Source organism: Phyllobates terribilis, unplaced genomic scaffold, assembly GCF_046119375.1.
Source record: "Phyllobates terribilis strain yellow unplaced genomic scaffold, ASM4611937v1 Scaffold_3__8_contigs__length_932513732, whole genome shotgun sequence".
NCBI lineage: Eukaryota > Metazoa > Chordata > Amphibia > Anura > Dendrobatidae > Phyllobates > Phyllobates terribilis.
Window position 1 is genome coordinate 356,555,439 of NW_027362763.1, and position 15,656 is coordinate 356,571,094.

General features: G+C 42.9%; 1 protein-coding gene across 3 annotated transcripts in view; it reads right to left on the bottom strand.

Moving 5' to 3' along the window:
- ARMC9 (armadillo repeat containing 9) overlaps window positions 1–15,656 on the bottom strand; it is a 246,026-nt gene that overhangs the window by 127,105 nt on the left and 103,265 nt on the right. For all 3 annotated transcript variants that reach the window (XM_073675277.1, XM_073675278.1, XM_073675276.1), the window contains exon 9: window positions 15,429–15,527. In XM_073675277.1, the coding sequence (XP_073531378.1) occupies window positions 15,429–15,527 (99 nt within the window). The remainder of the gene's footprint in view (window positions 1–15,428; window positions 15,528–15,656) is intronic.

Below are 15,656 nucleotides of genomic sequence, written 5' to 3' on the forward strand. Positions count from 1 at the left end.
GTAGCCCAGTGTAAATGAAGTCATGAACAAGTCTAGATGATGAGAGAGGAACAAGCTATTGTGACAGAATTCCTATTCAGACTCCTGTATATGATATGGATCCAGGCACATCCTGTAGACACTTCGGATCTCCTTTACACGATCAATATCCAGGAATATCTGCTGGACGCTCGGGATCTCATTGTGCTCTTGTACACGATCAAGTTATGGGCACAAATGTGTATCTGATCCTCTTTGCTACTTCTAACGAAATCCGCTTATAGTTCATTATGTGTTTAGGGTTTGTTCCCATAATGTGAATTAAGTAACAAGTAGTGTTGAGCGATACCTTCCAATATCGGGAAATATCGGATCGGATTGGACCGATACCCAAAAAATATCGGATATCGCCGATTCCGATACCGGAAACCAATGCAAGTCAATAGGACACAAATATCGGAATGAAAATAAACCCTTTCTTTGAAGGAAAACAACTAAGAATAATGTAGAATGTATTACATGAAAAGCCGGCAATTCAGCAGCGGCATACACCGGTACCCCACAATTTATAACAGAAAGAATAGAGCATCACACATAGATTAGATAGATAGAAACATGTCAGTCACATATACAAGAAGTACAGTGACAGTGTTGCTTGCTGTACTTGTCATTTAGTGTTAAAGGATTTTTTAAAAAAAATAATAGTGTTTTCATGCACCGTCTCTTTAAAAAAGCCGGCCGGCAATTCAGCAGCGGTACCCGACAATTTACAACAGAAAGAGCAGAGCATCACACATACAGTACAGACCAAAAGTTTGGACACACCTTCTCATTTAAAGATTTTTCTGTATTTTCATGACTATGAAAATTGTACATTCACACTGAAGGCATCAAAACTATGAATTAACACATGTGGAATGATATACTTAACAAAAAGGTGTGAAACAACTGAAAATATGTCTTATATTCTAGGTTCTTCAAATTAGCCACCTTTTGCTTTGATGACTGCTTTGCACACTCTTGGCATTCTCTTGATGAGCTTCAAGAGGTAGTCACCGGAAATGGTTTTCACTTCACAGGTGTGCCCTGTCAGGTTTAATAAGTGGGATTTCTTGCCTTATAAATGGGGTTCGGATCATCAGTTGTGTTGTGCAGAAGTCTGGTGGATACACAGCTGATAGTCCTACTTAATAGACTGTTAGAATTTGTATTATGGCAAGAAAAAAGCAGCTAAGTAAAGAAAACCGAGTGGCCATCATTACTTTAAGAAATGAAGGTCAGTCAATGCAAAAAATTGGTAAAACTTTGAAAGTGTCCCCAAGTGCAGATGCAAAAACCATCAAGCGCTGCAAGAAACTGGCTCACATGAGGACCGCCCCAGGAAAGGAAGACCAAGAGTCACCTCTGCTTCTGAGGATAAGTTTATCCGAGTCACCAGCCTCAGAAATCGCAGGTTAACAGCAGCTCAGATTAGAGACCAGGTCAATGCCACACAGAGTTCTAGCAGCAGACACATCTCTTCAACAACTGTTAAGAGGAGACTTTGTGCAGCAGGCCTTCATGGTAAAATATCTGCTAGGAAACCTCTGGTAAGGACAGGCAACAAGCAGAAGAGACTTATTTGGGCTAAAGAACACAAGGAATGGACATTAGACCAGTGGAAATCTGTGCTTTGGTCTGATGAGTCTAAATTTGAGATCTTTGGTTCCAACCACCGTGTCTTTGTGCGACGCAGAAAAGGTGAACGGATGGACTCTACATGCCTGGTTCCCACCGTGAAGCATGGAGGAGGAGGTGTGATGGTGTGGGGGTGCTTTGCTGGTGACACTGTTGGGGATTTATTCAAAATTGAAGGCATACTGAACCAGCATGGCTACCACAGCATCTTGCAGCGGCATGCTATTCCATCCGGTTTGCGTTTAATTGGACCATCATTTATTTTTCAACAGGACAATGACCCCAAACACACCTCCAGGCTGTGTAAGGGCTATTTGACCAAGAGGGAAAGTGATGGGGTGCTACGCCAGATGACCTGGCCTCCACAGTCACCAGACCTGAACCCAATCGAGATGATTTGGGGTGAGCTGGACCGCAGAGTGAAGGCAAAAGGACCAACAAGTGCTAAGCATCTCTGGGAACTCCTTCAAGATTGTTGGAAGACCATTTCCGGTGACTACCTCTTGAAGCTCATCAAGAGAATGCCAAGAGTGTGCAAAGCAGTCATCAAAGCAAAAGGTGGCTACTTTGAAGAACCTAGAATATAAGACATATTTTCAGTTGTTTCACACTTTTTTGTTAAGTATATAATTCCACATGTGTTAATTCATAGTTTTGATGCATTCAGTGTGAATGTACAATTTTCATAGTCATGAAAATACAGAAAAATCTTTAAATGAGAAGGTGTGTCCAAACTTTTGGCCTGTACTGTAGATTAGATACATAGAAACATGTCAGTCACATATATAAGAAGTACAGTGACAGTGTTGATTACTGTACTTTTCATTTAGTGTTAAAATAAAGGATTTATCAAAAAAAAAAAATTGGCGTGGGGTTCCCCGTAATTTTAGTCTCTAGCAGAGGTTAAGCAGACGGCTGGGGCAGATTTTTGAAGCCTGGGAAGGGAGTAATACCCACGGAGCATCCCAGGCTACTAATATCAGCCTCCAACTGAATACCTAGCCTTTACTAGCCATTAAAATGGGGGACCCCCAAAAAAATGACGTGGGGTCCCCCCTATTTTAATAGCTAGCAAAGGCTAGGCAGACAGCTGGGGGCTGATATTAATATTATATCTTGCTGCGGAATGCACGGTTCTTCTTCTTGAACCATGGAAGGAAGTGCTGTTTGAGAAACTCAACATACATTATGGAGTTCATCTTTACCCCTTCAGGGATCCTAAAAGGGCCGACAATCTCTCTCCCCATGATTCCAGCCCAAAACATTACTCCACCTCCTCCTTGTTAGCGCCGTAGCCGTGTTTGCATGGGGTGTCCATCAACCAGCCATCCTCCACTCCATCCATCCATCTGGACCATCGAGATCATTTCATGCATGATAATGCCCCGTCTCATGCTGCACATAACACATCTGCATCTCTGGCTGCTATGGGCATAAAAGGGGACAAACTTATGGTGTGGCACCCATGCTCCCCTGACCTCAACCCCATTGAGAACCTCTGGAGCATCATCAAAAGGAGTGTCTATGATGGCAGGAGGCAATTCACATCTAAGCAACAGCTCTGGGAGGGTCTTCTGTCCTCAAGCAAAACAATTGAAGCAGAAACCATCCAAAACCTGACAAATTCAATGGACGAGAGAGTTCAGAAGTGCCTTTCGAACAAGGGGTCCTATGTGCAAATGTAACATCACCTAGAATAAAGTTTTGAGTTGAAAACTGTTTGATTTCAGTTTGTAATAACCTGCTAATGCTTATAATTTCAAAAATGACCATTTTTTTGTTCTTTATTAAAATGAAAAGGTTGAAAACTCTGCTGTGCATAATAATTTGGAACATGCATTTTGAGTGCAGTTTGAGTTTTTTATTTTTTTAAAAATATACTGTTATCATAGGCAGTTTGTACAAAAACCTTTCAATTGTACTCTAATAGTTATTTGACTGGAAAATTACAATGACTGCAATTCATATAGGTAATTTGGGAAAATCTGAGAAAATATTATTTGCATAATAATTTGGAACACAGTGTATTACCCAGTGAGCCACCGCACCAGGGCCCTGGATGAGTTGGGTACAGCACCAGAAGATGGCGCTTCTATGAATGCGCCATTTTCTGGGGTGGCTGGGGACTGCAATTTGCAGCGGGGGGGGGGCCCAGAAAGCTTGGGCCTCCCTGCGCTGCGGATTCCAGCCCCCAGCTGCCTAGCTGTACCTGGCTGGACACAAAAGTAGGGCGAAGCCCCACGTATTTTTTCTTTTAATTATTTCATGAAATTCATGAAATAATTTTAAAAAAATTGACGTGGGGCTTCGCCCTATTTTTGTGTCCAGCCAGGTACAGCAGGCAGGAACGGGCTGCCGCCAACCACCAGCTGCCTATTTGTACCTGGCCGGACACAACAATATAGGGAAGCCCTTTTTTTAAAAATTATTTCATGAATTTCATGAAATAATTAAAAAAAAAAATACGTGGGGCTTCGCCCTGTTTTTGTGTCCAGCCAGGTACAACTAGGCAGCTGGGGGCTGGAATCCGCAGAGCAGGGAGGCCCAAGCTTTCTGCCCCCCACCTCCCGCTGCAAATTGCAGTCCGCAGCCACCCCAGAAAATGGCGCGTTCATAGAAGCGCCATCTTCTGGTGCTATACCCAACTCATCCAGGGCCCTGGTGCGGTGGCTCACTGGGTAATAAAGGGGTTAGGGCCAGCTTGGTATTATCAGCTGGCCCTAAGCCCAAAATTCATGGGGTCACGCCAATATTAGACATGACCACCATGAATTTCTAGTAAAGTATTTAAAAAAAACACAACACCCAGAATAAAGTCCTTTAATTGAAATAAACACACAATTTTTTAATGTTCTAAATTAAACCATACTTACCATCACGCCCATTCCAGCTGAAACTAATGTCTTCTGCAATAAAAGTTAAATAATAAAGCAACCTCATCCTTAACTTTCCATAGTTCCCAGGACGGCTCCAGCTCTGCTACATTCACATGACAGGCTGGATCGCAGCCGAAAGCTGCCATCCAGCTTGCCATGCCGCAGACACTGAGAAGCGCAGGCATGCTTGCGCTCCTCAGTGTCTGGCTGTGACGGCATCCAGATGAGCCGAGATCATGTCCAATGAACTCCGCTCACCTCATGCACGTCACTGACAGCGTGGGAAAATTCTCCTGCGCTTGCCGAGTTGAGTTGCTGAGTTGCTGAGTTCATTGGACATGATCTCGGCTCATCTGGATGCTGTCACAGACAGACACTGAGGAGCGCAAGCATGCCTGCGCTTCTCAGTGTCTGCGGCATGGCAAGCTGGATGGCAGCTTTTGGCTGCGATCCAGCCTGTCATGTCAATGTAGAAGAGCTAGAGCCATCCTGGGAACCATGGAAAGGTAAGGATGATGTTGGTTTATTATTTTATTTTTATTGCAGGAGATCGTTGGCTTCAGCTGGAATGGGCGTGATGGTAAGTATGGTTTAATTTAGAACAATAAAGAATTGTGTGTTTATTTCAATTAAAGGACTTTATTCTGAGTGTTGTGTTGTTTTTTTTTTAACTTTGACTATGGGGTTAGTAATGGGGGTGTCTTATAGACGCCTCTCCATTACTAACCTGGGCTTGATGTCAGCTGGCATTATAAGCTGACATCAACCCCAGCCCTATTACCCCACTGCCACCGCTACAGGGCAGTGGGAAGAGCGAGGCTAAGTGCCAGAATTGGCGCATCCTATGGATGCGCCATTTCTGGTGCGGCTGACGGCTGGTGTTTCTAGCGTGGGAGGGGGCCAATATTCATGGCACCCTTCCTGGGCTATTAATATCAGCCCCCAGCTGCCTGCCTAGCCTTTGCTAGCTATTAAAATAGGGGGGACCCCACGTCATTTTTTGGGGGGATTCCCCCCTTTTAATAGCTAGTAAAGGCTAGGTATTCAGCTGGGGGCTGATATTAGCAGCCTGGGAAGCTCCGTGGGTATTACCCCCTTCCCAGGCTTCAAACATCTGCCCCAGCCGTCTGCTTAACCTCCGCTAGAGCCTAAAATTACGGGGAACCCCACGCCAATTTTTTTTTTAATAAATCCTTTATTTTAACACTAAATGACAAGTACAGTAATCAACACTATCACTGTACTTCTTATATATGTGACTGACATGTTTCTATCTATCTAATCTATGTGTGATGCTCTATTCTTTCTGTTATAAATTGTTGGGTATCAGTGTATGCCGCTGCTGAATTGCCGGCTTTTCATGTAATACATTCTACATTATTCTTAGCCATCCAGCTTGTCATCCTTCAGAGACACTGCAGAGCGCAGGCATTATGGGAACTTCCGATTCCGGTATCCGATATTCTAAAAGTATCGGAACTCAGTATCGGAACTCCGATACCGCGAATATCGGTCGATACCCGATATTTCAGTATTGGAATGCTCAACACTAGTAACAAGTATGTCTTCAGCTATGAAACTGCCGGCTCCATTACTCCACTGTATTTGAATTCACTTCTCTTTATCTCTTCTAAAGATTTTATTACATGACATTATGAACGATAGTAATTTGTGTGAATATTGTATTAATTAGCAAGATGAGTGGAAAAAGTGACAACATCCACGATGTGATCATGCCATGTCGAGAGCCTCATACACTGAATGTGACAGCAATGTCAGGCAAGGGAGGTGCAGCAGGCATACGACACAGAGAGACACACAACTTACATCTTCGTCATGACACTGGACGACAAGCCATGAAATAAACAGAAGTCAGACAGTAAGCATTATAAACACAGACAGCATTACTAAACTACATATATATTAATACACAGCTGTATCATTTCCATCAGTCACTATGGCCGAGATAACTGGCACGATTATTACTGGAGTCTAAAGAACAGGAATCAGGAATAATTCTGAGCAGACAAAGTCGTGGAATTATGGAAATCATAGGATGGAAAGACATATTATTGATATGATGAAAAAACGTAAACTAAATTTTCAAAATCTCTCGCTTTATACACTTTTGAGTATGAGCTCCACATGCACAAATACAGGCACTTACATGCCTAGGCAGCTATCAGTGAGGTTGTTGATGGCTGTATGAGGAATGTTCTGACACGTTTAATGCATTAGGGCACACAAATCATCAAGATCTGCTGCTAGCAGCACCATTTGTATTTTCTGAACAATGACGTTCAAGATGTGCTAGTTGGGAGAGACGTCCAGAAATGGGTTCCGGGTCACTTTGGAGAAATGGCCATACCACTGGTTTTACAACCAAATCAATGTAATCCCGGGCAGTTTTGTACCTGGAATGAAGACTAAAGGGATCCGACTACCATAAATTATGCCATCTCACACTATAATCAAGGGAGTAGGACTGGTGTGATGTTCCCTCATGAAGGCCTATTCATAGTGTTGTCCATATGGTCTCCTGATGGAGTCTGGAATGGAGGTCTATCCTCTTTACCGATGGGTCCTGCTTTTGTCTTGGTTAGACACAATGATAGCAATAAATAGGTCTGGAGACCACGTGGGTAAGGTCTTAAAGAGAACATCACATCAGTCAGACTTCTGAGATTATGGTTTGGGGTGGCAAAATGGATAATTGCCAGACTCCTCAAGTCTTCATTCAAAGTATACTAACAGTTCAGTGTTAAATTTATTTGTTCAAGGAACCAGTGTTACGGCCATTTCTTCAGTGTCCAGGGGTCGTTTTCCAACACAACAACAGCAGGTTGCATGTTTCTCATGCTGTTGTAAGCACCCTGCATGTTGTAAAGGTGCTACTGTCGCTTGTAGTCTCTCCGGACTTGTCTCCCACATCTGGGACATTATTGTTCTGCAGTTGCAAAGGGAGTTGCCAGCAGCCGATCTTGATGATTTGTGTGCCTCAAGTGCAGTCAGCATGGCAGAACAATCCTCAGACAACCATTAATGACAGCCAAGGTGAGTAAGTGTGTGTATTTCTGTGTGTGGAGCTCGTGCTGATTGCTCAATACATTGAGAATACATTTTTCATCATTTACATAACAGTAACAGGTCTATCCATCCTGTGATTCTAGTAATTCTACAACTTTTCCTTCTCAGTGTTGCAATTTCAATGTTGAGAAGTGTAATTAGGATAAATTAACTGTGTTCAATGATATGTGCGTTAAAATTATATAATTATATTAATAATAAAGAATATATGCATTATTAAACCAGTATTAACACAGTTAATTTATTATAATATAGAATAGCAAATTTATTGTACAGATTGTTACATTTGTTATGTTCAGGAGGATATGGTGGCACAGAAATGAACAGACAGTTCTGACGACTGTAACATACCCTGATGCTTTGTCTCTTAGATTCATATGAAAGAAAAAAAATTCTGAATAAAATTCAATGCACATCGAAGAACAGTTAAGCCTCTCATAGGTCTATGGGGGCAGTATTAGTTTCACACAACTTGGAGGTTACTCATGCGCATAAGGCCTAACGATAGGACCACATGCGATGGATCTTTATGTAGATCTTTGGCATATAGTTTGATTTGATTTCAGCACAGCTACATTGGAAGGGGTGAAAATCAAATATCAAAACCGACAGGGGACAGATATAATAATCCACACAGCAAGTCAATTTCCAAGTGGAAAAATTCTGCAGCACGTGAATTATATTTGTTAAAAATCTCAATTCACTGCTGATTTTACCTGCACAAATTGACATGTAAAATCTGCAGCATCACGTGTAGACCTAACCTAAATGAAGGGAATCTATCAGCTTGATTCATGCTGCCTGAACCACGACAGAATGAATGAGAGACCGTCTCATACATTCTAAACATCTATACTTTACTTTTAAACACTGGTACAGTAGTGTTCATAATAATAGCAGTGTGTTCAAAAACATGGGTTAAGCACAAAATCTTTACACTAGTTTTTATTTCCATGCATTAGGAACATTGCACTTGGTTTTCTAATTCAAGACATGAAGCGAAATGTATATAATTTTTAACTACTTTACAGAAAATAACAAAAAATGAACATTGGGATGTTCTAAAAAATAGCAGTGTCTGCATTTGTCTTTACAAACTCACAAAATGTACTCTTTTTTTGAGGATTGAGTATTTCTGTGAATCACTAACCTAATATTTAGTTGTATACCCACAGTTTTTTTTAGAACTGCTTCACATCTATGTTGCATAGAGTCAACCAACTTAGCTCATGATGCTTTGACTACATCCCACAATAGTTTGGCATTTGTTGGCTTTGCCCGGGTGTGGAGGACAGGAGACTCTCCTCCGGACCCGGGTACCATAGAACCTGTGAAAAAAAGAATAAAATAAAAAATAAATGTTATATTTACCTTCTGACGGCCCCCGCTGCGCTCGTCCTCCCATGCCGGCAGATCGCGGTGGACTGAAGGACCTGCGCTAACGTCATAGTCATGTGACGGCAGGTCCTTCAGTGCAGTGTACCGTGATCTGCCAGCAAGGGAGAACGGAGCGAAGCAAGACTCTGGGGGCCATCGGAAGGTAAGTATAGATTTATTTTTTATTTTTAACCATTCTTTAAGGTCACACTATATAAATCCATGCCGTTTGCATGGATTTATATAGTGTGACCAAGTTGACAAGCACTTTCCAAGTGATGCTAAAATTGCTTGGAAAGCGCTTGTCAACCCGCAAGCGGAAATGCATGTGAAGAACGCTTCACATCCGCTTGTCCCTGGCAGGAAAAACGCATGTACAATCCGCATGCGTTTTTTTCTGCCAGAGGGATGCAGAAACGCTCAGGAAAAATCCGGAGCATTTCTGCATCGTGGGCACATAGCCTAAAAGTTGTAATGAAAGATGGTGACGTCGTAGCGTGTTTTTTTATTTAGGCCATGTGCACATGTTCAGGATTTTCAGTAGAAAATGCTGCTGCAAATCCCGATGTGCTGGCAGGAAAAATGCTGCACGTTGCAAAAATGAGTGTATTCGCCACATTTGTGTTGAATATTTTTCCCTGCTCATTAGCGTGGATGAAAGATGCTGCAAAAATGCTGCAAGAAATGACATGATGCAGATTTCAATCTGCTGCAAATCTGCAGGGAAAAAATGTGCAAAATGAGCACGAGATTTCAGAAATACTGCTATTGCAAAATGTCCAAGTTGAAATAAAGGCAACAAAAACGCAATTTGTGCACATATCCTAATCGTGGAACAAGACACACCATGAAACATGATTATACAATTACTGTGATATACTTGGAATTAGACACAAACCAGTAGCGTAGCCACCGGGGGGCAGAGGGGGCGGTGGCCCCGGGCCCCGTACTTTGTGGAGGCCCACCCAGGGCTACGCTGTGCAACTGTATCCGGCGTGCGCAGCACGTCGATGCAGTAACATTCCGGGCAGTGCAGGGAGACTATGTCCCTGCACTGCCCGGCGACCGATATGCGGCCCTTAAGCCCCCGGTGCCAGCATCGGGCCCCCCCCCGCTCATCACCGTCGCAAGTTCACTGATAAGCGAGGGAGCGCGACGCTCCTTCTCCCATCAGTCCCCTCTCTGAGTCTGACGTCAGTGACGTCATCACTTGGCGCCGGGCGCAGTACTCAAAGCAACGAGGGAACAAGGAGGAAACGTGAGTATCGTGCTTATTCATTTTTTTGTCCGGAAGGGGGGGGGGGGCAACATTATACTACAGACTCTGCTTATGAGAGGGGGACACATTATACTACAGACTTTGCTTATGAGGGAGGGGGGGCACATTATACTACAGACTCTGCTTATAAGGAGAGGGGAACATTATACTACAGACTCCGCCTTTGAGGGGGGGCACATTATACTACAGACTCTGCTTATGGGGGGGCACATTATACTACAGACTCTGCCTATGAGGGAGGGGGGAGCACATTATACTACAGACTCTGCCTATGGGGGGTACATTATACTACAGACTCAGCTTATGAGGGAGGGGGGGGCACATTATACTACAGACTCTGCTTATGAGGGAGGGGGGGGCACATTATACTACAGACTCTGCTTATGAGGAGGGGGGCATATTATGCTACAGACTGTGCCTTTGAGGGGGGGCACATTATACTACAGACTCTGACTTTGAGGGGGGCACATTATACTACAGACTCTGCTTATGAGGGGGGGGGCACATTATATTACAGACTCTGCCTTTGAGGGGGGGCACATTATACTACAGACTCTGCTTATGGGGGGGCACATTATACTACAGACTCTGCCTATGACGGAGGGGGGAGCATATTATACTACAGACTCTGCCTATGGGGGGGCACATTATACTATAGACTCAACTTATGAGGGAGGGGGGGCACATTATACTACAGACTGTGCCTTTGAGGGGGGGCACATTATACTACAGACTGACTTTGAGGGGGGCACATTATACTACAGACCCTGCTTATGAGGAGGGGGGCATATTATGCTACAGACTGTGCCTTTGAGGGGGGGCACATTATACTACAGACTGACTTTGAGGGGGGCACATTATACTACAGACCCTGCTTATGAGGGGGGGGCACAATATACTACAGACTCTGCTTATGAGGGGGGGGGGAGCACATTATACTACAGACTCTGCCTATGAGGGGGGGCACATTATACTACAGACTCTGCCTATGAGGGAGGAGGGACACATTATACTACAAACTCTGCCTAAGGAGGGGCACATTATAGTACAGACTCTGCCTATGGGGGGGGGGGACATTATACTACAGTTTCTGCCTATGGGGAGGAATAATTATACTACAGACTCCGCCTATGGGGGGGGGAACATTATACTACAGACTCTGCCTATGGGAAGGGGGGAGCATTATACTACAGACTCTGCCTATGGGGGGGGCACATTATACTACAGACTCATCCTATGGGAAGGGGGGAGCATTATACTACAGACTTTGCCTATGGGGGGGGCACATTATACTACAGACTCTGCTTATGAGGGAGGGGGGGCACATTATACTACAGACTCTGCCTATGGGAAGGGGGGAGCATTATACTACAGACTCTGCCTATGGGAAGAGGGGAGCATTATAGTACAGACTCTGCATGTGGGGGGGGACATTATACTACAGACTCTGCCTATGGGGGGGGAGCATTATACTACAGACTCTGCCTATGGGAAGGGGGGAGCATTATAGTACAGACTCTGCCTGTGGGGGGGCATTATACTACAGACTCTGCCTATGGGGGGGATTATACAACAGACTCTGCCCATGGGGGGCATTATACTACACATACAGTGTGAGCGATAATGTGGGGTCTTTGCACATGCACAGTGTGGGGGCCATCATACAGTGTGGGAGATAATGTGGGGTCTTTGTATAGTGTGGGGGCCATCATACAGCGTGGGAGATAATGTGGGGTCTTTGCACAGTGTGGGGGCCATCATACAGTGTGGGAGATAATGTGGGGTCTTTGCACAGTGTGGGGACCATCATATAGTGTGGGAGATAATGTGGGGTCTTTGCACAGTGTGGGGACCATCATATAGTGTGGGAGATAATGTGGGGTCTTTGCACAGTGTGGGTCCCTCATACAGTGTTGGAGCCATCAGTTTGGGGGCTACTAAGGGGTCAGTATACTGTGTGGGGGGCACTATACAGTGAGGGGGAATTATACTGTGTATAAGATAGAATCATACTGTGGAGAGAGGGGCTGTACATGGGGGGAGATGCATGACATTATTAAATCTTAAGTGGGCACTTATTGTTATAGGGGAACTCAGGTTATTATGACTGTCAGAGGGGCACACAGAGGGCATTATTACTTTGTAAGGGGCAAAATGTGGTCACTGTTTTCTAGGGCACTTGCACACTCCATTACTATATTCTAGAGGTTTGTTTTACCATCTAGAGAGCACATAGTAGGTGCAGTAATAGGGACACATACAGCAGCAGCGGCTCAGTATTGGGGTATCAGCAGGATGAGGGGTTTGTGCAGGTTGGGAATAGATGGGGACAGGGCCTGAAATGTAAGGAGTCAAATGTGTCGTTGTTGTGATCTCTGCAGATCTGAGACTCTGAGTCCTGAATGGAGGAGTTGTCGTGACGGTCTGGGCCAGATGGAAAAGACGGGAAAAGTGAACAATTTAATCAGAAAGAACGTCAGCTGTAAGGTACTATACTCGTATATAACTGTACTGTGATCTCTTATGTGTTCTGCAGGACTGATATCTATCAATATATGTCACCATATGGCGACAATATCAGTGCTGGTCTTTGTATAGAGATTATTTTCAGTAATAGCGGGGTCATCTGCTGAGGCTCCCCTACATCCACTCTCTGGGTGCTACACCATAGCTGTAATCACGGTTAACTGGTTAGGGGCCCACTCAGAAGTTTCGCCCCCCATGAACCAAAACCCTAGCTACGCCTCTGACACAAGCAGTACAATACACGATTCATACACTAAAGAATGCCAGTGGACATGGCGTAATTCAATTTAATTAACTTTATTTTTTGCTTTCTGCCATAAAGTAGGGACTTTGTTCTATCCGTTTAGGATGAGGACGTAAGAAATCCTATGATGCTTATTAGCTAGAAGAATCATATGCTATGCTGGCACAAGGATCTTTCTAGTCTACATTAAACCTCCACCCATCGTCATGTCTCATTAATTAATTCTAAGAATGTATTTCATTGGTAGATCCTGTATTCAGACATTTTATACTACCCATTATCAAGATGTGGAAATTATTTGAGTCAGATTAGATTATCGTTAGAAACAGCTAAGGCCTAAAAGTAAGCAAAATGTTAGTCGTGGTAGTCCATATTAAAACTTCTTTATTTGTGGATCAAAGGATAGTGGATCATCAGCAGAGCGGCATTCACAGTTACACATCACTGATCTGTCAGCAGGCATCAAGCACAGCTCAGCCCTGCTAGTGTCAGCTGTACAGTGAGATTATTATAAGACAATATTGTGATTTTGGGGATGACCGTTTAACCAAATATGGTAGAGAGTGTTTTTAAATTGTTCAACATAGGAGGCACAACCATCAAAGGGGCCAGGGTACAACTCCTCTGATTTACAGCCACATTAGCACAGAAACAGCAATGTGTCAGTGACCATTTTGAAAAAAAAAAATCAAAAACTAAAAATACCCAAAGTTAACCCACATATAGATGACACATCTGGGTGGATGGTTCTCCATCCAGAGCCCTATGGTGCTAATAAGCATTGAGCGTTGACCACGTTACATTATGATTAGTCAATAAATGGTGAATTTTACTTTTATCAATGGGGTTAGTATATATTAATGTTGAAAAGATTAGGCATCTCAATTTATAGATTTTTAACCAGTTCAGGACCTGGCTATTTATTCCCATTCCTGACCAGGCACATTTTCGGGTTTTAACGGGTCTAAAAAAATTCTTTCAGCTATTATATTTAAAAAAAAATGTCTCTTTTTCACGATACATGGGGCTTAATTTTTATGTCTTTTTCAGAATTATTTTTTTTGTGATATTTTGGGAAAATGTAAAGAAAAATCTGAAATACATGTCTATTTGTCACTTTTTTTTTTTTACGATCACAAAGGACAGCTAAAACATTTAAATCGTAGACGCCTTTATGTAGAAAATATTGTTAAATATTCGACTTTTTTTTACAGGCCTAGAAATAGCAATTCAGGGTGGTAGTATCTCTTTTTTATCAATTTTGCTTTAATCATTTATGCTTTTATTTCTAGTTTATTTCTGCTTTCATTATCTATTTTTTTTTATTTATTTCGCACACTGGGCTCCCCCAAAAGATGTTAATAGAGTTGTGTGAGGCATTTTAACATGTTAATACATTAATTTTTATTTGCTGATTTTCCTTGTAATTGGTGCTGGTTTATTAGCCCCAGTTACAGGGAAAATTCAGCCTCCTGCCTGCATAGTAGAGCTGACTCTGTCTCCTAGGACCCAGCAGCTCCTGTTCCATCTCTAAATCCAGCGATCACATGATCACTGGGACAGGAGGAGTAAGTACTGTCAGTGCTTCCTAATCTGTATACACAAGCACTCGTTCAGCGCTGTTTATATAGTAAACCATGTGTACCTACTCTGTGATTGTGCCTGACAACCAGCTCCTAGCCCATACAGCTGCACAATCTCATGCAAGCTGCTTGCTCTGCAATGACATGTTCAAACGTCAGTGGAGATGAAAGTGTGGACAGCATAAACATTTATAGTCTATGCGCAATGCAGAAGTAGTTAAAAGGAAACCGTCACCAGGTTTTTGCTACCCTATGTGAGAGAAACATGATGTAGGGGCAGGGACTCTGATTCCTGCACTTTTGATAAAACCACTGTTTTATCTGCTGCAGATCTACCAGTTCTCTGATTGCTGATCTCTGTATAACCCCGCCCACACCACTGATTGGCAGATTTGTTTACACTTTGCATAGGCAAAAAGCAGGCAACCAGCCTTGTGGGCGGGGTTATACAGAGCTCATGAATATGGAGGACTTAATTAAAGTAGGTTTACTAGTCCTTTAGTGATAATCTCCTGCTGATAAAAGTGATTTTATCAAAACTACAGCAAACAGCCCAGTAAGTGATTCATCGCTGGAATCCAGGTCTCTATTTCTACATTACGCTGTTCTCAGATTAGGTGGCAAAAAACAATTGGACAGATTCCCTTTAAAGTACACAAAAGTCTTCTTAGACATCTGTAATGAATATAATTTGTAATATGCTGGAAATATGAAAAAAAAACAATATGTAAAGTCAGATACCTAATAGGAGTAACATTACAAAGAACAATGAGAACACTATACTAGTTTCATGAACTTACAGTTCCAGGTCTGGTGAAGTCAATGCTTTGAGCTGCGCTTTGCCTCAACTGGCTGTTAAAAAGTCGCGTGCATACAGTCTGCAGATATTCAGGAGTTATCTGAAAGCAAATCATATAAACCACATTTTATACACGGTGTCAAAATTAAAATCTAATTGTCCATTAACATGACATAAATGGAATTGACAATGCTTAAAGAGGATCTTTTTACAAGGGCAAAAGTGCCCG